This window comes from Staurois parvus, unplaced genomic scaffold (genome assembly GCF_062004578.1).
Source record: "Staurois parvus isolate SC_StPar_1 unplaced genomic scaffold, SC_StPar_1.0 ptg000415l, whole genome shotgun sequence".
Classification (NCBI taxonomy): domain Eukaryota; kingdom Metazoa; phylum Chordata; class Amphibia; order Anura; family Ranidae; genus Staurois; species Staurois parvus.
Window position 1 is genome coordinate 4,569,775 of NW_028318211.1, and position 23,208 is coordinate 4,592,982.

At 41.8% G+C, this 23,208-nt stretch overlaps 1 protein-coding gene across 1 annotated transcript in view; it reads left to right on the forward strand.

Moving 5' to 3' along the window:
• LOC149454895 (uncharacterized) overlaps nucleotides 1-23,208 on the forward strand; it is a 74,273-nt gene that overhangs the window by 6,233 nt on the left and 44,832 nt on the right. The window contains exons 2-4 of the mRNA XM_089687055.1: nucleotides 5,747-5,914; nucleotides 11,454-11,760; nucleotides 21,317-21,444. Coding sequence (XP_089543181.1) covers nucleotides 5,772-5,914; nucleotides 11,454-11,760; nucleotides 21,317-21,444 — 578 coding nt within the window. The 5' untranslated portion in view covers nucleotides 5,747-5,771. The remainder of the gene's footprint in view (nucleotides 1-5,746; nucleotides 5,915-11,453; nucleotides 11,761-21,316; nucleotides 21,445-23,208) is intronic.

Sequence of the window (23,208 nt, forward strand, 5' to 3'; positions counted from 1 at the left end):
GAAGTCCTGCAGTCCTGAATGAATGCAAAGTGTTCTCTGACCGGACAAGGTGGAGAGGCAGAATGGTGAATTCTCACTCTCCACCTTCTGTCCAGTCGGAGAACAATTTGCATTCCTTCCAAAAATGCAAATCATTTTCATGGTACAAGACTCGAAAGCATGTGGAGATCACTGAAGTAGCAGTTTCTACTTTAGTGATTTCAAGCTTCCAGGGGAATCGATCAGGTATGGTATATACATAGTAGGTACTGATCCGTGTGCGGTGCGCCCCCTCATCACTGATCCGTGTGCGGTGCGCCTCCTTCATCACTGATCTGTGTGCGGTGCGCCCCCTTCATCACCGATCTGTGTGCGGTGCGCCCCCTTCATCACCGATCTGTGTGCGGTGCGCCCCCTTCATCACCGATCTGTGTGCGGTGTGCCTTCTTCATCACTGATCTGTGTGCGGTGCGCCTCCTTCATCACTGTGCATTTCCTGATTCAGCCCTGTCCGCTCACTGACAGCACACTGCCTGTGCCCTCCGCCTAGACTGACTGTTCCCGGATCACCCAGAGCTGTCCGATCTCCGATCACAGAGGAGCTTTTTGTTTGCAGAACCCTGAGCTTGGAATCCTACACCTAACTGGGAAGAGGAGGATCTGTTGCTGCATCCATAGAGGAGGGATCCATTTTTCCTGTAACCGGACCAGCTTTATTCCCTTCTGGATTGAGGATCCATGAGCTCTAGATGCACATTGCGTTTATGTGTCTTTTTTCTGGTGAGTGCGTTTTTCAGCCGTTTCCACACGGATCACCAACTTTGAATCCTTACTTGTCACTGGACACGTTCTATTGACTAAGACTTTAAGTGGACTCATATCTGTTTTACTATCACTACTCATAGCGCTGCACTATTTTTATGTTATTCTATTTTAAGTATATATCGGTTGCTTAGAGTGCTTAGCCGCTTTCAGGACTAGCGCTCACTGTTTCTTTTCCCTATTTGATATACATAGTTACATTGGTCCAATCTGCATAAAATAACCATACATGTGTAGCGGGTGCTGCCGAGCCTGACCCCCCCACATGGCATGTCAGTGACAGCGGACACTCCCCCCATTCTCCTGTCACCAGTGGGGAGTATTGTGGGTGGATGCAGGCTCTCCTTTCCCCTTTCCCGCTTGTGACGCTGCCACCACAGAGAGGACAGTGGAGACTACAGGGGAGGACAGTGTGGGAGCAGCTGAATGCTCTTTCCTCTCTTCTACTAGCACCACATTGACAGGATCACTACCCACTCTGTCCCCCAACTGGCTGCAGGGACCAACCAGAGAGGCAGAGGGGAGCATCATCATGGGACATGTAGTCCCAAGGACTAGCGGCCCCATTGGAGCCCTAGGGAGCAAACTACAGCCCCCAGCATGCCCTACTGAAACAAGACAGGAGAGAACCTGAAGCCTGGGAAAGAAGCTGGCTGAAAGTGTGTTACCCAGAGAGAGGAGGCTGAAGTCTGTGGTGAGGGGGACGCCTTCAGATAGCCACTGAAGTCTCCTTTGCTCTGCCAATCTTTGCACCAGAAAGCGGAGAGAGAGTCATGCTTCCCCGGCACCACCAGAGTAAGAGACTGAGCACTGTGAGGGTACAAATGTGCTGCACTACGGACCGGAGTTGTCTGGGTAACCCAGAGTGAGTGAAAGTCCAGCCAGGGGGATCATTGCTGCAGTTTCATTGGGACTGGTGAGAGAGCCTGTAGGCCATTATCTACTACCTCCCCTAAGGACTGAGCCATTAGGAACTACCTAGTCTGCTACACCGTAACTTTAATATTGCCCGCAAGCTTCATTGACTGCATTAAAGCGCACCAATGAGCTCCAACATTTTAGCTGGTGAAGATTTAGGACTAAGGACTGCCCCTAACCAGAGCCCTAGCCCATTTCCTAGTTAAAGAGGTACCATACCCTTGTTCATTCAAGTACACTCAAAAACCAATGTAGAGTTATAATCATTCTCGCTGCATTTCGAGTTCGTATACATTGTTTATTGCTCACTTGCTAATAGATATATTGATTCTGGCTAATATAGAACCACATTTCTATCTTTTCTACTTGAGTATAGTTTTCACGCTGTTTAGTAGCCTGTGTCCTAACTTGCCTGCTGTGTGTTCAATCCCTTGTAACCTCTTGCCTACTGGGCACTTTTACCCCATCCTGTCCAAGTCAATTTTCAGCTCTAAGCGCTGATGCATTTTGAATGACAATTGCGCGAGCATGCAACACTGTATGCATGTGAAATTTTTATCATTTTTTCCACACAAAATAGATCTTTCTTTTGGTGGTATTTAATCACCACTGGGTATTTTATTTTTTGCTAAAACAAAAAAAGAACATACATTTTGAAAAAAAAAAAGTTTTTATTAGTTTTTGTTATAAAATTTTGCAAACAGGAAATTTCACTTCACTGATGTGCGTTGATGAGGCTGCACTGATGGGCCCTGATAGGCAGCACTGATGGGAACTGAGAGGCTGCACTGATGGGCACTGATGAGACTTCACTGATAGGCAGTACTAATGGGCACTGATAGGCTGCACTGACGAGGTGCACTGGTGGGCATTGAGGAGGAGGCACTGATGAGGCTGCACTGATAGGCGGCAATGATCGGTACTAATAGGCAGCACTGAAGGACACTGATAGGTTGCACTGACTGTCAGCACTGATGAGCACTGACTGTCAGCACTGCTGGGCACTTATTTGCAGCACTGATGGGTACTGATTGCCATTAATTGTCTGGATTGATGGAAACTGTTGGGGCTGTACTGAATCAGTGCCCTGATTATCAGTGTAGATGTTTCTTTTCACATCTGCCAGCTATCAGCAGTACTTTACTCACACTGTGACAACATGAGGAAAGTGTTGCTGATTAGCCGCAAGTGTGTTTACATCGTGATCAGCTGTGATTGGACACAGCTGATCACGTGATAAAGGACCACTGTGATTGGTCCTTTACAGTGACATGTGATCAGCTGTGCCCATAGGACACAGCAATCACAGAGTGCCGGGTGCGCTCGCAGAAGGCACAAAAGGGGGCGCAGTTCTGAGAGGACGTTATATGACGCCCTCCCAGAACTGGATGACCATGCTGTAGCCATCATTTGGTTATATAGTGATCAGCAAGTGATTAAACTGCCATTTATGCTAACCTGTATCAATATATTAAGCAGGTTTACCACTAATCCGCAATGTTCTTCCTCTTCCTCCACTAATTCCCAATGTCCCCCTCCCCCCCCACCCACACTTATCTAAAATGTCCCCCTCTCCTCCACTTATCCCCAATGTTCCTCCACTCCCTTCACTAATCCTCCAATGTCCTCCCTCTCACTTATCCCCAATGTCCACCTTCCTCTCCCACTTATCCCCAATGTCGCCCCCCCCCATTTATTCCAAATGTCCCCCTTTCCCCCTCACTTATCCCAAATGTCCCCTTCTCCCCCACTTATCCCCAATGTTCCTCCTCTCCCTCCACTAATCCCCAATGTCCCTTCTTTCTGCCCACGTATCCCTAATGTTCCCCATCTCCCCCCACTTATCCATAATGCCCCCTCTTCCCAAACTTATCTCCAATGTCCCCCTCTTCTACCACTTATCCCCAATGTCCCCCTCTTTTCCCACTTATCCCTGATGTTCCTCCTCTCCCTCCACTAATCCTCAATGCCCCCCCTCTCCCTCACATTAGAAATTAGAACATTGCCTCCTCCCCCCATTTGACACCAATGCTTCATTAACTTGGCACCAATGCCATCCCCTATCACCCCTTGGCACTAATGCCACTAACCCCCAGCACCGTCACATGGACTGTGCGAACCAATCAGATGCCATCTAGCCTGATCCTGTGTGAACTTCTGCTATGACGAGCCAGGGTTCACACAGGAGCAGTGGGGAAACTGCATTTGATTTGGACAGAAATCCATTAACGCAGATTGCACCGCAAAGTATCGGTAATTGTAATCGGCAAGTACTTGATCGAAAGCATCGGTACTCGCCCATCAAAAATCGGTATTGGTGCATCCCTAAATACATTACATGGCACCACTTCCAAATTTTTCTCCTGTTCTGCTAGAATTTTCGTAAGTTTAGTAATCTTTTCATTATCGGTATGAGACTAGCATGCAAAAAAAAATGGATGATCATTTGTCTGATTCTCATCGTGTGTATGGGGCTTAATGGCATGACTAGGCAAAGACTGCCTCAGTACAGCAAAAATCATCTACACAAAGGACTTATAAACCATGAGGACAGGCCACAAAACATTTAATAAAGTGCAGAGCAAATAAGTAATAACAAGCTAAGTAGAAAAACCTCCATAAAAAATTGAAACCTTTTGAAAATGCACAGTTGGTGTTTTGGAAGGCACTTTTTTAATGGAGAATTTTGCGCTTTAATTTGATGCTGCTTTTTGCTCTGTACATTAATAAAGCATTAGATTAACTAAATATCATGGTTTATAAGTACTCTGTGTGGAATATGTTTGGTCTACTGTTGAGCACTATGCAGCAGAGTTTACCAATATCCAAGGATGAATAGAAGCAATGGGTGTATGGTCAAAAAAGCATTGTTAAAATATGTATATTGATCACAGCAAAAAATATGGGTCATGAGAGAGAGAATTTCACAATATGCAGTAGTATGGGGTATTATCAGCTAATTCTAGACCAGGGGTCTCCAAACTTTCTAAGCAAAGGGCCTGTCTACTGTCCTTCAAACTTTAGGGGGGCCAGACTGTGGCCAGTGGGAGAAGTCAATGTCCTGGCATCAGCATGAATAAACAATGCCCCATCATTGGTATTAGGTGGAGTAATAGTCCCCCATCATTGGTATCAATTGGAGGAATCATGCCCAGTCATTGATATTGGGAGGAATAGTGTCTCATCATTGGTGTCAGTGGGAGGAATAGTGCCCCATCATTGGTATCAATGGTAGGAATAGTGTCCCATTGTCAGTGGCAGGAACTATGCCCCTTTGTTGTGACAGTGGGGGGAAATAATGCCCCAAGGGCCACATATAAGCAAGCAAAGGGCCACATCCGGCCCCCGGGCCACAGTTTGGAGACTACTGTTCTAGGCCATGAGTCTGTACTTATGAGTGGGTTGCACTGAGGAGAATCTTTGTTGCCAATGATGTGTCATCCAACTAGGCTGTTCAAATTCTGGTGAGTCTGGTAGAAAACACATGCATTTTTAAAATGCAAACATTTGGATGTGGCTGTAGGCTGTGTTCACATATACAGTATATGTATTTTAAGGCAGTGTGTAAAAAATATGTATCTTTGGTGCAGTTTCCAGCAAACCACATCATCCATATGGATGAGTACTAATGTATGTAAAATGTAGCTTCACTGCATCACACTGTAAATATACCACTTAAAAAATGCTGAGATGTGAATTTAGCTTAAGAAAACACAAAAGAGAAGTCTGCTATGCATAGATCTTGCAAGCTATAATATAGTTTGCTCCACGTACAGGATAATTTGTGTTATTGTCACCACTGTGATGCCACATGATAATCTTAAATTCTATATATAGGGGTATATTTGTAAATTGGCAAATGGTCAGTTTGCTGATCACTTTACACTTTCTAATTTATAGACACTCATCAGATGATTAATTGTATTTATAAAACTCACTAACCCTTTGGTACACTTTTCTAACTATGCAGAGAATATATTTATGTTCTTTCAAATGTGCAGATCACATTATGCTTTTTGCTTTTTAGATATAATGGAGTGAATCTGTGAGAGATGAGTAACATTAAAGTTGTGACCCCTGAGTCACTTGGACCATGTTCAGAATGGAAACTGATTGGTACAGGGCACTTTGGAGATGTTTTCAAAACAAAGTACAAGGAACTCAAGATACCTGTAGCAGTGAAAAAACTTAAGGAGTAAGTATCACCTATGAGGTCAGTGCAATTTATTGGCAGGCTGGTTATTTTCATTTTTTACCTTTTTTTCATGTTCAAGTCTACAGTACTTACCTAGGTGAGGGTGATGTATCTGGCCACCACTGCTTCATGGAATTCCTACATCACACATTCCAGGAAGCAATGTACCGGATTCCGCACATGTGCAGACATGCTGTGGGTCTTTGCTAGGTCTATGGGACATGGCAGAGACCCACAGAATGTCTGCACATGTGCCAGATCTCATTTCAATATGTCAGCACGGGAGTAGAACGGAGAAAGTAAGAGGATAACGCTGGATTCTTATATTTTATTTAGGATCAGCAGTATGAAGTTCCTCTAAAATCCAATCTACCAAATGACCAACAAACAATTTAAAAAAAAGCTTTCTATTCCAGACTGCTGCATATCTAGCAATTTCAAACAATCTACCAGACTCAATGGGTTGCTAGTTACAAAATTGTATGAAATAAAATTTGCTGAATATAAATAAAGACAAATTTTAATTTTTAAAAACATTATTAAATTTTGAAAATACAGTTCCCATTTAGCTTCACGGATACATCCAAAATGATAAAGCATTCCATGTTGGATCACTGCAAACTTTCTTTCTTCTAAAGTAAGCAAGGACCAGTATATTGTTATAGATTCGACCAACTCTTATCATAAACATGTGATCCTGTAATAGCCATCAGTCCTATAAAGGATCCGGTAATAATGGGATCAAATTGCACTTGGAACCAATAGATTAACATTTAAATCTAATAATATAAAGTGACAGGTGTTCCTCATCTATATATATTGATACACAAATGATGTCAGCTGGATGTTTGCCAGACAATACGTATACATCCCTCATACTGACTGCTCTAGTACCTTCAGTGACTATAAAAATAATAATGAAATAAGTTTACCAGAACTTGTAAATTGCTATAATGTTCCAAAGAACATATGACACGTCTTTCAAGACTTTGTATGATGTTACCTTTGTAGTTCAACATTTACCATAGGGACCCAAGTGCAATATGATCCAATTATTAAAGGATGCTTCATTCGGTTGATGCACATTACAAAATCATATGTTTATTTTTATGAAAGTGTTCTAAGATATTATACAACGATAGAATGGTACTTTTAGTTAAACAGATTAGAAGTTAGCAAGGAAACCAGATAGTTTGTTCTATATATTTAGTTGTATTTATGCAGTTAAATGGGAACCCCAGCTTTTAAACGTTATGTTTGGATATATATATATATATATATATACACACTGCTCAAAAAAATTAAAGGAGCACTTTGAAAACACATCAGGTCTCAATGGGGAAAAATATTATGTTGGATATCTATACTGATATGGACTGGGCAATGTGTTAGGAATGTAAGGATATCCCATTGTTTGATGGAAATGAAAATGATCAACCTACAGAGGACTGAATTCAATGACACCCCAAAAATCAAAGTGAAAAAATGATGCAGCAGGCTAGTCCATTTTGCTGCAATTTTATTGCAGCAACTCAAAATGGTACTCAGTAGTTTGTATGGCCCCCACGTGCTTGTATGCATGCCTGACAACGTCCGGGCATGCTCCTAATGAGATGACGGATGGTGTCCTGGGGTATTTCCTGCCAGATCTGGACCAGGGCATCACTGAGCTCCTGGACAGTCTAAGGTGCAACCTGGTGGTGTCATATGGACCGAAACATGATATACCAGAGGTGTTCTATTGGATTTAGATCAGGTGAGCGTGGGGGCCATTCAATGGCATCATTTCCTTCATCCTCCAGGAACTGCCTGTATACTCTCACCACATGAGGCCGGGCATTGTCGTGCACCAGGAGGAACTCAGGACCCACTGCACCAGCATAGGTTCTGACAATGGGTCCAAGAATTTCATCCTGATACCTTATGGCAGTCAGGGTGCCATTGTCTAGCCTGTAGAGGTCTGTGCATTGCTCCATGGATATGCCTCCCCAGACCATCACTGACCCACCACCAAAACGGTCATACTTAACAATGTTACAGGCAGCATAACATTCTCCATGGCTTCTCCAGACCCTTTCATGTCTGTCACATGTGCTCAGGGTGAACCTGCTCTCATCTGTGAAAAGCACAGGGCGCCAGTGGTGGACCTGCCAATTCTGGTGTTCAATGGCAAATGCCAATCGTGCTTTATGGTGCCGGGCAGTGAGCACAGGGCCCATTAGAGGGCCCTTAGGTCACCCTCATGAAGTCCGTTTCTGACTGTTTGGTCAGAGACATTCACACCAGTGGCCTACTAGTGGTAATTTTGTAGGGCTCTGGCAGTGCTCATCCTGTTCCTCCTTGCACAAAGGAGCAGATACTGGTCCTGCTGATGGGTTAAGGACCTTCTACAGCCCTGTCCAGCTCTCCTAGAGTAACTGCCTGTCTCCTGGAATCTCCTCCATGTTCTTGAGACTGTGCTGGGAAACACAGCAAACCTTCTGGCAATGGCACGTATTGATGTGCCATCCTGGAGGAGTTGGACTGCCTGTGTAACCTCTGTAGGGTCCAGGTATCACCTCATGCTACCAGTAGTGACACTGACCCTAGCCAAATTCAAAACTAGTGAAAAACAGTCAGAAAAGATGAGTAGGGAAAAAAATGTCATTGGCCTCCACCTGTAAAACCATTCCTGTTTTGGGGATCATCTCATTGTTGCCCATCTAGTGCACCTGTTGTTAATTTAATTAACACCAAAGCAGCTGAAACTGATTAACCACTTCCAGACCGGACACTTTTACCCCCTTCCTGACCAGGGCAATTTTCAGCTTTCAGCGCTATCACACTCTGAATGACAATTGCGCGGTCATGCAACACTGTACCCAAATGAATTTTTTACCATTTTTTTGAGACAGATAACGCTTTATTTTGGTGGTATTTATTCACCGCTGGGATTTTTATTTTTTTTGCTATGTAAATGAAAATGTAAAAAAATTTTGAAAAAAAGTGTTTTTTTTATAAAATTTTGCAAATAAATAACATTTCCTTATAAATCTTTGCCAAAATTTATTCCGTTATCTTTTTAGTAAAAAAAAAAAAAATCCAAATTAGTTTATAACCAAAAACTCATTGAGAAGTACTGAGTGAGCTGTGATTGGTCACAGCTTGTCACATGGTACAAGCCTGTTGTGAATAGGCTTGTACCATGTGACCTCTGTGATCATTCACAGATTTCACACTTAGTAAGCAATGATGTCATCTTGCTTACTACTTTGCATGTGATCACTGATTGGCCAATCAGTGATCCCATGATTGGGACCTCGTACAGAGGTCCCATCCGACGATCGGTGTTTCACTGTGTCCGGAGGACACAGCGGGCACCAGATCGCGGTGCTGCGCGCTCCCAGGGAGCGCGCACAAGCAGGGTGCAGGGAGGCCGTTTATAAACGGCCACCCGACCCTGCACTGCCACCGTCCGGCCGTTTATATGCAACGGCCGGTCGGGAAGTGGTTAACAACCCCTTCTTACTTAACTGACCAGATCAATATCCCAGGAGTTTAATTGACTTGATGCTATACTCTGATTGAAAAGTGTTCCTTTATTTTTTTTAGCAGTGTGTATATAGCATTTTTCCTTTCATATGATTTTATAACTAGCCAATTTTTCTTTCTGAGTCAGGGTTTTATTTTACCTCATTCACCCATATTTGCAAATGCATCTATATTTTTACATACACATTCATCGGCTTCTAGCTGAGGTTGTGCATCCAAATAGTCAAGACCTACTTTTGGTATGACCTGTTTAAATGTGAATATATTAGAAGTATGCCTATATAGAATAAAGATTTTTCCATCATTGAGCTTAGGGTTCATACACCATACAGCTTATGCACAGAAGGTAGATTTACAATTGCACAAATGTATTCGTGTCCTTAGAATAGCTTTCCTTGACAGCATTATCTGTAATGGAGATACTCAGGGAGTGGATGTTAAGTTTGAAGCCTCTTACCGATACCAGTATTATACAGAAATGTGGAAATGCAGGTCAACTTGTATAATAAACTGAGAAACCAGTGGTCAATCTAAGTAAGCTGCACAGATCACTACAGTATTAATCTGATTACATTATTTTTTAAACAAAGAAAAAATAGTTTGAGGATTGCCTTAACTAGAATATTGTATCTTCTAATTGAAATGCACAATGACAATCTATTGGGAATGATGAATGAATTCGTTCACCTAAACCCAGATTCTCAGTGAAGGCGGTTTTTGGTGATTAGACACTCAACGCTCATTCTCATTTTACCCTGATGTGTAAAGTAATAAAGTAATTTGAACAATTATGCACTAAATTATACAACATGCTGACTGCTGGTCTTTGTTGCAATCAAGTATTATTTTAACACAGTTCATGCCCTTATGTTCTGTACTTACTACACGTTTCCTTGTGTTTAACTTGACATGCAGCTAAACCCTCTTGTTCTGCAATAAGCCAGGCTGAATATAATCTGGAAGCTTTGTTAACAAAACAGGTTGGGATGAAACTATTAAGAAAAAACAGATGAGAAATACATACAATCAATGCAAGAAAGTACAGGAAACACAATGAATAGTTAGGGTATAGATGGAGATAAATCATCCTCACCAGCGCTGCTCCCTTTAGGGGATGCAAAGAGATGCAAGCCTTAGTCCATACATGTGCTCTGATGGCTGGTTCCTTCTCTTCACAGTTTCTAAGAGGGAGTCTGAGCCTCCAAGAAGCATCTCTTTCCTTTCTCTCAGAATTATGGGAACTTTTAGCTCCTATGTAAACAGTTTCCAATTTCTGTAGAACAGTAAATGTGTTACCAGCTCCATCTAGTGGCCAAATTTAATATTGCAGTAAGAGGACCTAAAAATATCCCTGCTGGAGGCAGAACACCTTATGTGTGCATCATGTCATCACAATGTAGGTTCCCTTATTTAGACTTTAGTAGAGTCCATATTAGGACACAGGACTCATGCTCATCTGAATGAATGTAGGATACTAAAAGGAATTGGGTACTGGATCAAAGCAGATCACTGGTTTGGCTTTGCTAGATTGTCAAAAGAGCAAAAGCAAGCAGATTTATGTATCCCTGTTCGTTGGAAAAAAACATGAATATAACAGATAATATAGATAGTAAATACTGAGAACAAAATTAAATTAGTTAAGTTATTGAATCTGAACAGAATACTAATTTAAATATGATCTTTAAAATGTAACAAATTACCATTTAACCTTGTAAGTTGCTTGTGTCTAATATGCAGTCCAGCAACACAAAAACAAAATATATTCGTCTATATAGTGCACTGTATAAAGAATATGTAAACCCTCACCTTGTAAAACAGCCCATTCAATTTAACCACTAGCCTACAGGGCACTTATCCCCCCTTCCTGCCCAGGCCAATATCCAGCGTTCAGCGCTGTTTCTCAACCAAATAATGTTTGGTGAATGTCACATTTGCTGCTTTATAATTAGATCCCAGAGTGTTTAGTGGGGTTTGTATTTAATTATGCTCTACTATTACCCTTTTACAGGAATACACCACATCTTCAGGAGCTACTTGCTGAGGCTGGGAAGATAAAACATGCCTCAGAAAACTACTACGTAATCCAATTGCATGGGATAATGGAAGCGCCTCCTTGTATTGTAATGGAGTGGGTGGAGTGTGGCTGCTTAGGGGCACTAATAGAGACCGGTAAAGAGATTCCATGGGCCTTAAAATATCGCTTTCTCCATGAAGTGGCATTAGGTATGAACTGGCTGCATTGCCTTTCCCCTCCTCTATTACACCTGGACCTCAAGCCAAGAAATGTTCTATTAAATGATGCACTCCATATACGGGTGAGATTCATCTTTTGTTAAGTAGCAGTTATCACAGCATTAGAACTGATCATGATTGTTGTAGCATACAATAGCCTTTGTGGGTGTCCTGGTATAGTTTACTGTACATACTGTATATACAGTAGTTACTTAGATATGTGTAAATAAAATAAAACACAATTACCGTATTTTTTGCTCCATAAGACGCACCTAGGTTTTAGAGGCGAAAAACAAGAAAAAAAAATATTCTGAACCAATGGACTGCAGACATAGTACAGGGGATGACCAGAGACTGCGGACACAGTACAGGAGATGACCAGAGACTGCGGACACAGTACAGGGATGGTCAGAGACTGCAGACAAACTAGAGGAGACAGTCAGAGACTACGGACATAGTACAGGAGATGACCAGAGACTGCAGATACAGTACAGGAGATGACCAGAGACTGCGGACACAGTACAGGAGATGACCAGAGACTGCGGACACAGTACAGGAGATGATCAGAGACTGCGGACACAGTACAGGAGATGATCAGAGACTGCGGACATAGTACAGGGAAAATACCAGGGGCAGAGTACAGATGACCAGAGACTGCAGACAGTGCAGGGAATGACCAGAGACTGCAGACAGTGCAGGGGATGACCAGAGACTGCATACAGTGCAGGGGATGACCAGAGACTGCAGACAGTGCAGGGGATGACCAGAGACTGCGGACACAGTACAGGGGATGACCAGAGACTGCAGACAGTGCAGGGGATGACCAGAGACTGCTGACCTTTGGGGAGGGAGGGGGAGCGGGTACCTGAATTTGACAGGTACCCGCTCCCACTTCCGCGGAGTTGTCTTTCCCTCTTCTTCCCACGCCTACTTCTATGACAGCCGGGTGCCCACTGCGCATGCGCGAGAAGCGCTGCGCTTTGTGAATGGCCCGGCGCCTTCTGGGACCTTTCATGTGTCCCAGGAGACACCGGATCATTCACGAAGCGCAGCACATGCGCAGTGGGCACCCGGCTGTCACAGAAGCCAGCGCGGGAAGACTGCAGCGCTGGAGCGAGGAACAGGTAAGGTCCTGCAGGAGACAACAGCTGAGCGGCCGTCCCGTATTCTGACATGGTGGCGGCAGAAATACCGGACCGGCCGCTTTATATTCGCTCCATAAGACGCACTGACATTTTCCCCCCTTTTTTTGGGGGAAAAAAGTGCGTCTTATGGAGCGAAAAATACGGTACATAAATGTACAACTAAATTTAATATCTATCATTTACACAAGTCAGTTTAGTAGTTTAGTAGTTTTAAAAGTATTTTAAACATGTTGTGTGTCTTAGCTCCTGCTGGGACCATATCAATAATAATAAAAATAATATCCCTTATTCATAGTGAGGTTGTCATTATTTAGGCAAATATTACTGTGTATGTTCACAATAAAAAGTTTGGTTTTCAACAGATACTTTTTCAAGAATAAAGATCTCTTCAGACACAGTACTGTATACAGTATGTATTATTTAAAATGGAACTGAACTGCATCTGAGCAGCACAAACCAAAAAAGAAATTTAATTCTTTGGTAATATTCAAAGTAAACTCCCCCATCCATCCATGTCTCCATGTCATGCTTTATTTTGCTGAAATATTATTTTGGAACACACCCCCTAGCATTTCTGGCAGTGGCCATCTTGAGCAAGGGCAGATAATCAATGTAGCATTTACTTCCTGGAATCCATCTGCCCTTAGCCCAGGGAATGGCTGAGCTGAGATCCCTCCCCTCCTAAAGACTGCTGGGATGTATGACATCATTTCCCCAGGCAGGAAACCAGGAAGTAACAGAATAAATGTGAAAAAAATTTAAATTAGTAAATATAATATACTTTCCTATCTATTTACTAATGTTAGCAGCATGAGGATTAAAAACAGTCCATGCTGATTGAGAGAGTGAAGTTCCACTTTAAGATCAAGAGGAGCACAGAGCTTATGAATCATGCAGTAGCTCAAAACAAGATTTGGGTAACTATAGTTTGGTGCCAATCAGTGGTGTCACCTAGTGCCTGCATAAGAGCTCATGCACACAGATGTATTTGCAGGTGTATGGGCGTACAGTATAAAATACAGTTGTATTAATGGCAAACAGATGCCCCAGCTTCTGTGTGATTCTGGCCACTGGAGTGATTTACCAAATATGCTGTATGTGCGTATACGTGTGTAAACACCGTTACTTGTTTTTCAGGCACTCACATATGGGCGTATTTTCTTGAACAAGTAACTTTCAGTGCACATAACACATGCAATAATGTGTGTTATGTTAAAGCGGAGTTCCACTCGCCCTGTCAAAAAATAAAAGTCAGCAGCTACAAAAACTGTACCTGCTGACTTTTAAAAAACAGCCACTCACCTGTCCCTTGGTACTGCCCGTTTCTCCAGCCACCCTGCATTCCAGGAGGCCAACATCTTCAGTGTGGGCATCCAGCTGTGACAGCTTGTGGCTTCACAGCCGGGTGCCCACTGCACATGCGCGAGTAGCACTGCGCTTCATGAATGTTTCTGTAGTCTTCTGGGACCTGTCACATGTCCAAAAAGACTACAGGGAGGGAGGGAGGACACCTTCCGCTTTCGATTGCCTAGGCCAGTGGTCGGCAAGCCGCGGCTCGCGAGCCACATGCGGCTCTTTACAAACTTAAATGCGGCTCTTCTGTGTGCCGGGCGCCCGCTCCCCTCCCTCCTCTCGGGCGGCCGCCCAAAAAGTCAGGACTCTGCAGCTGTCAGGATGTAGGCGTGGCAGCCAGGATGTAGGCGGGGCAGCGTGACGAACTCCTCTCCTCTCACAGTCCGCCCTGAAGACCAGAACGGCGCGGGAACACGGCGAGAGGAACGCGCGGAGCAAAGGTAAGTGAATTGACACAGGGGGGACTTACTATATGGGGGATGAATTACTATATGGGGAATGAATTACTATATGGGGGATGAATTACTATATGGGGAATGAATTACTATGGGGGATGAATTACTATATGGGGAATGAATTACTATATGGGGAATGAATTACTATGGGGGATGAATTACTATATGGGGGATGAATTACTATAGGGGGGATGAATTACTATGAGGGATGAATTACTATGGGGGATGAATTACTATATGGGGGATGAATTACTATGGGGGATGAATTACTATAGGGGGGATGAATTACTATATGGGGAATGAATTACTATGGGGGATGAATTACTATATGGGGGATGAATTACTATATGGGGGATGAATTACTATGGGGGATGAATTACTATATGGGGGATGAATTACTATAGGGGGGATGAATTACTATATGGGGAATGAATTACTATGGGGGATGAATTACTATATGGGGGATGAATTACTATATGGGGGATGATTTACTATGGGGGATGAATTACTATGGGGGATGAATTACTATATGGGGGATGAATTACTATGGGGGATGAATTACTATATGGGGGATTAATTACTATATGGGGAATGAATTAATATGGGGAATGAATTACTATAGGGGGGGATGAATTACTATAGGGGGGATGAATTACTATATGGGGGATGAATTAATATGAGGAATGAATTACTATAGGGGGGATGAATTACTATAGGGGGGATGAATTACTATATGGGGGATGAATTACTATGGGGGATGAATTACTATATGGGGGATTAATTACTATGGGGGATAAATTACTATATGGGGGATGAATTACTATATGGGGGATGAATTACTATATGGGGGATGAATTACTATGGGGGATGAATTACTATGGGGGATAAATTACTATGGGGGATGAATTGCTATGGGGGATGAATTGCTATATGGGGGATGACTTGCTATATGGGGGATGAATTACTATGGGGGATGAATTACTATATGGGGGATTAATTACTATATGGGGGATGAATTACTATATGGGGGATGAATTACTATCGGGGATGAATTACTATATGGGGGATGAATTACTATATGGGGGATGAATTACTATGGGGGATGAATTACTATGGGGGATGAATTACTATATAGGGGATGAATTACTATATGGGGGATGAATTACTATGGGGGATGAATTACTATATGGGGGATGAATTACTATGGGGGATGAATTACTATGGGGGATGAATTACTATATGGGGGATGAATTACTATATGGGGGATGAATTACTATGGGGGATGAATTACTATATGGGGGATGAATTACTATGGGGGATGAATTACTATGGGGGATGAATTACTATATGGGGGATGAATTACTATGGGGGATGAATTACTATGGGGGATGAATTACTATAGGGGGATGAATTACTATAGGGGGGATGAATTACTATATGGGGAATGAATTACTATATGGGGGATGAATTACTATGGGGGATGAATTACTATGGGGGATGAATTACTATATGGGGGATGAATTACTATGGGGGATGAATTACTATATGGGGGATTAATTACTATATGGGGAATGAATTAATATGGGGAATGAATTACTATAGGGGGGATGAATTACTATATGGGGGATGAATTACTATATGGGGGATGAATTAATATGGGGAATGAATTACTATAGGGGGGATGAATTACTATAGGGGGGATGAATTAATATGAGGAATGAATTACTATAGGGGGGATGAATTACTATAGGGGGGATGAATTACTATATGGGGGATGAATTACTATATGGGGGATGAATTACTATGGGGGATGAATTACTATAGGGGGGATGAATTACTATATGGGGGATGAATTACTATGGGGGATGAATTACTATGGGGGATGAATTGCTATGGGGGGTGACTTGCTATATGGGGGATTAATTACTATGGGGGATGAATTACTATGGGGGATGAATTACTATGGGGGATGAATTACTATATGGGGGATTAATTACTATATGGGGGATGAATTACTATATGGGGGATGAATTACTATGGGGGCTGAATTACTATATGGGGGATGAATTACTATATGGGGGATGAATTACTAGGGGGGGATGAATTACTATATGGGGGATGAATTACTATGGGGGATGAATTACTATATGGGGGATGAATTACTATATGGGGGATAAATTACTATGGGGGATGAATTACTATATGGGGGATGAATTACTATATGGGGGATGAATTACTATGGGGGATGAATTACTATATGGGGGATGAATTACTATGGGGGATGAATTACTATATGGGGGATGAATTACTATATGGGGGATGAATTACTATGGGGGATGAATTACTATGGGGGATGAATTACTATATGGGGGATGAATTACTATGGGGGATGAATTACTATAGGGGGGATGAATTACTATATGGGGGATGAATTACTATGGGGGATGAATTACTATGGGGGATGAATTGCTATGGGGGGTGACTTGCTATATGGGGGATTAATTACTATGGGGGATGAATTACTATGGGGGATGAATTACTATGGGGGATGAATTACTATATGGGGGATTAATTACTATATGGGGGATGAATTACTATATGGGGGATGAATTACTATGGGGGCTGAATTACTATATGGGGGATGAATTACTATATGGGGGATGAATTACTAGGGGGGGATGAATTACTATATGGGGGATGAATTACTATGGGGGATGAATTACTATATGGGGGATGAATTACTATATGGGGGATAAATTACTATGGGGGATGAATTACTATATGGGGGATGAATTACTATATGGGGGATGAATTACTATGGGGGATGAATTACTATATGGGGGATGAATTACTATGGGGGATGAATTACTATATGGGGGATGAATTACTATATGGGGGATGAATTACTATGGGGGATGAATTACTATGGGGGATGAATTACTATATGGGAGATGTATTTTCAGTTTTAAAAATGTGGCTCTCAAAATAAATTTCAATCGTGGTTTTGGCGAGATTTGGCTCAATTGAAAAAAAAGGTTGCCCACCACTGCTATGGGGGATGAATTACTATAGGGGGGATGAATTACTATGGGGGATGAATTACTATGGGGGATGAATTACTATATGGGGGATTAATTACTATATGGGGGATGAATTACTATGGGGGATGAATTACTATATGGGGGATGAATTACTATATGGGGGATGAATTACTATAGGGGGGATGAATTACTATATGGGGGATGAATTACTATGGGGGATGAATTACTATATGGGGGATGAATTACTATGGGGGATGAATTACTATATGGGGGATGAATTACTATGGGGGATGAATTACTATATGGGGGATGAATTACTATAGGGGATGAATTACTATGGGGGATGAATTACTATATGGGGGATGAATTACTATATGGGGAATTAATTAATATGGGGAATGAATTACTATAGGGGGGACGAATTACTATATGGGGGATGAATTACTATATGGGGGATGAATTAATATGGGGAATTAATTACTATAGGGGGGATGAATTACTATAGGGGGGATGAATTACTATATGGGGGATGAATTAATATGGGGAATGAATTACTATAGGGGGGATGAATTACTATAGGGGGGATGAATTACTATATGGGGGATGAATTACTATATGGGGGATGAATTACTATATGGGGGATGAATTACTATGGGGGATGAATTACTATATGGGGGATGAATTACTATGGGGGATGAATTACTATGGGGGATGAATTGCTATGGGGGATGAATTTCTATATGGGGGATGACTTGCTATATGGGGGATGAATTACTACATGGGGGATGAATTACTATATGGGGGATGAATTACTATATGGGGGATTAATTACTATATGGGGGATGAATTACTATGGGGGATGAATTACTATATGGGGGATGAATTACTATGGGGGATGAATTACTATGGGGGGATGAATTACTATATGGGGGATGAATTACTATGGGGGATGAATTACTATATGGGGGATGAATTACTATATGGGGGATGAATTACTATATGGGGGATGAATTACTATGGGGGATGAATTACTATATGGGGGATGAATTACTATATGGGGGATGAATTACTATGGGGGTTGAATTACTATATGGGGGATGAATTACTATGGGGGATGAATTACTATATGGGGGATGAATTACTATGGGGGATGAATTACTATATGGGGGATGAATTACTATGGGGGATGAATTACTATGGGGGATGAATTACTATATGGGAGATGTATTTTCAGTTTTAAAAATGTGGCTCTCAAAATAAATTTCAATCGTGGTTTTGGCGAGATTTGGCTCAGTTGAAAAAAAAGGTTGCCCACCACTGGCCTAGGCGATCGGACCAGAAGTGGGAGCGGGTACCTGTCAAATTCGGGTACCAGATCCCCCCTCCCCCCAAAGGTGCCAATCCTTAATGGGGAACGGGGGAGCAGTCCTTAAAGCGGAACGTCCCCTTTTGGGTAGAGCTCCGCTTTAAGGCATTTGAATAGGCTACCTAACATGCCACAAAGGACCCGCAGCATTTTTTGCTTGTGCAGAGCTCCACAACACATGGTGAGTTACCACGCCTTGAGATATGCTGAGTAGTTGTGTAAAAGGATCCTCATAGGATTTGCATAAAATATTTAGGGAGTTATTCTCCATTTAAACAAAAAGTGCAGACATGAAATGCTCTCATAAGACCTAATGCCGGCCATAGACGGTTTGTTTTCGGACAAATTTGCGGCCGAAAAACGAAAAAAACGGTCGTTCTTTTGCCACCAATGCTTCCGAAAATCTTTTTTTATATACCGTATATATTCTCTCATGAGGCAGAGAGAGTTCCATGGTTGGAGGAGTTCCAGTCATGTGACCAGATTCTCAACCCAGCTTTTTTTTTCTTACAAGCCCCATTTATTTTACGAACACTCCATCAGGTTTACGTAGAGTGTTGCAGCTGGCAAAGTGCTAAGCAAAACTACGAGCGGCGTTCAAGTCAAACCAGGATTTTGGAGTTTATATAATAAAAGAACACATTTCAAGCAGTAGAAACTGCATTTATTTTTCTACATACTCCCCTGCTACAATTATACACTTATCCCAGCGTTTAACTAATGCTTGGAAAGCTTCAGCATAGAAAGATTTTTCAGTACGCCTGAACCATCCTAGGACAGCCTGCTTCACTTCCTCATCATTGTGTTCACTGTTACCACAGAAAGATTTGTCTCTTGTGCAATTTCATGGCAGGTTATGCATCGATTATCCAGGATCAGGTGTTGTAATCACGGAATGTTCACAGGAATGACTGCTGTGGGCTGGGAACCACCACGACCAGGTTAGTCAAGGATGGACAGACAGCCATCTTTGAAATGTTTACACCATTCACATGTCTTACTGTGGCTGAGCATCTCATCACTGTACTGTGTTTGAAGTCTTCTGTAGATATCCGTGATCTTTACGCATTCGTTCACAAGAAACTTTATCACCACGCGCTGTTTCATGCACACACTAACACTGGTGTCTGCCATCTTGATTATTGGACTGTAGACTGGCCTGCGACATGTGCGCTGCCTATCAGTAATAGGACACACTTGCTACTTACTACCGCATGTAGTACTGCCATGCTAGCATCCTTTTTTAAACCTGTAAAACGAAAAGTCCCATTTTGACTCGAACGCCCCTCGTATAAAGTACATTGCTATGTTTTATAAATATGATTTTTGTAAGTATATCACTGAAAGTGATAGTATTTATATCAAATCTGAGTTTACTGTTCATTTTAAAGTGAACCTATACCTAGACTTTGCACACTAAAGGATTAAATATTCTAAAAAACCAGCAAAAGCACCTTAAAACAAGCCCTTATTCACATTTATAGCTATAGGCATTGTAGATACATTCATCTATAACGTCCACTGCACAGATACTGAAATCTCAGTTATTTTGACAGCCTACTAGACTTTTAATGTAAAGACAGAGTAGGTGTCTTTTGTGGAAAAATGGCTGAAACCTGACTTTAGAGTATCTTGTAATCTTTGAGGATCTTTGTGAATGGATTACTTAACAATACAAGCAGCTAGGGAGGTTAGGAATAGCTTTACTCCTTGATCTACAGGAGTAAAGGTTTGGATCCTCTGTTTTTAATTGCTGTCTTTGTCTCCACTTTCCTCTTACTTCCTGTCCAAGTAACAGGCATCAAACAGAACATAATGTGAAGAGAATATATCCTTAGCAAGGATACAGACAGTATTAGAAGCTTTTAAGATTTTCTAACCTGCCTCCACTCTTTCTAAAATTCTTTCACAGGCCCAGCCTTCAGCATTTGTCAGGAGTATCAAGGAGACAGGCCAATTTAGCAAGGTGCAATAGAAAGCAAATGACTTGTTACGTTATTACCAGATATGTTAAACTATTTAGCTCAGTGAGATTTTTTTGCCCCCATCAGAGACATTATAGATATGTACACAATATGCTGTAGGCAATGTTAGATAACATGCTTTCTAAACAGTTTGCTATTAGAACTGTACATAGCCAACGCTGAAAGATTTAATAGTTCATTCCTGCTGGCACAAAAAGTCATTTTTAAGCTTGGGGTATTGGTGACTATAGGACTGTACTCAAAATTGCTATTGTTAAAACAATTGCCTTTAAAAATTCAGGTCTTTCCTTTCAGATTACAGATTTTGGTTTGTCCAAATATACAAATAGCTCCATTGAGGCAAATGGGGGAACTATAGAATACATGCCTCCTGAAGCATTTCAAGAAGGATACAGCCCAAGTGAGGCCTCTGATGTTTACAGGTACTGAAAGTTCTAATTTTGTTCACTAAAAAAAAAAAAAAACCTAAGAAATCTGCCCCATATGCAGGGTAATTTACTTCAACGTAAACCTGTGGTAATAGATGTATGGGAGCTGACATTTCTGATTTGCTCTAAATGGTCTCTAGACTTGATCCTGCAATCACTGCCTAATGAATGAGCCATTGGCCTGAAAAGGTATGCAAATTGGAGGTCAGCCATTCCTGATTTTTCAGCTGTATGTATGTGTCATGTCAATATTGGACAGACAAATCCAAAAAAACAGCACATTCTGATATTTCTTGCTCAAAACTAAACTTCTTTATTGTCAGTACTAAAGTTTAAAATGTAATTTAAACTGAAATAAGTAAGGAGCAATAAAAGGTGTGGATTGGGACCAAAGGGGCGTCCTGGCATACAAAGTATGCTAGGCTCCTTTGGGCATGTGATAAAACGAATTGCAGTGGTGTAATGTGTTCATAAACAGGTACTAGCAAAATATTGGGAGTCAACTGCATTATTTTTATCAGCATTGGTCTATTTTGGGATTTGATGAGAGATATATGGAGGCTTGCATGGATAGCCTCTTCTTTAGCTAGTGCGTGGACTGCTCTAGCTGTCAATCTGATCCAATATATCAATACTTGAAAGCTTTGACCTAGAGCAGGCATGCATATCAGGAGATCTGACTTCACTTACTGTGTGCCTGTTCCAGGTGAGTTACTTAGCAATAGTGAAGTCACAATGGCTGTGGCTGATGTCCCCCTTCTGTCCTTTTCTTCTGTAAACCTCCTAGATTGTAAACTCGAAAGAGCAGGGCCCTCGAACCCCTCGTGTATTGTATTGTTACTGTATTGTCTCATGTACTGTCCCCCACTATAATATACAGCGCTGAGCAAACCTTTTGGCACTATATGAATACTGTATAATAATAATAATAGTAATCCAAGGCAACCTTAGAGGTTCCTACATCCCTTGCTGGCACCCTTTCCTGGGCACCAGGCTTGCCGCAGAGCCCAGTGTCAACATGCTTTGGGGGGATTGCACGCTCCCTTGCTATGGAGATACCACCCTGCATGTCTGGGTTGTTCGGTCTGAAGGAGGGTACTATGCATATTTATGGTAATGCTGAACATGTTTTTAAAAAAACAGTTTCCCAATCCAAACCAGGGAAAAGTTTGAACATTGTACAAGGTAAAAAAAAAATTGGTGAATGTTCAGTGAATTTTAGAATAAATCTACATTCGTTTGATAAATACGACCAATATTTACCTTAAAGCACCTTCACGTTGAAGAGCACATGTTGAGTGAATCTTGTTTGATGAAATTTGTTCTTGGGCGAATCTTGTTTTTGAGCCAATTTACATTACATGTGGTGAAAGACGTTTTACTGCATGGCAAAACGTGTGTCACCACAGGGACATACAGGGATCAGTTGTTTCCTATGTGTCCCATTCACACTGCAACACAATGCAGCACTGTACTGCAGCATGCTGCAGTAAAATCTGCACTAAAATACAGACATGCTGCATTTTATCGCACTGCACCGACACGAATCACACTGCAATGTCAGGCAGTGAATGAATTGTACATTTTGTACACTTCAAATAAAGCTTCTACTAATTAAAAAAAAGAAGGGGAGCCGTGTAATGCACTGAATCATGCACCACACTGCCCCCTAGCACAGCCAGCAACAGACCTGTTGCAGCGAAAAACCACTGTGGCAGCTCTCTTTGAAGTTTGAATTCACCCTATAAAAAGAAAAGC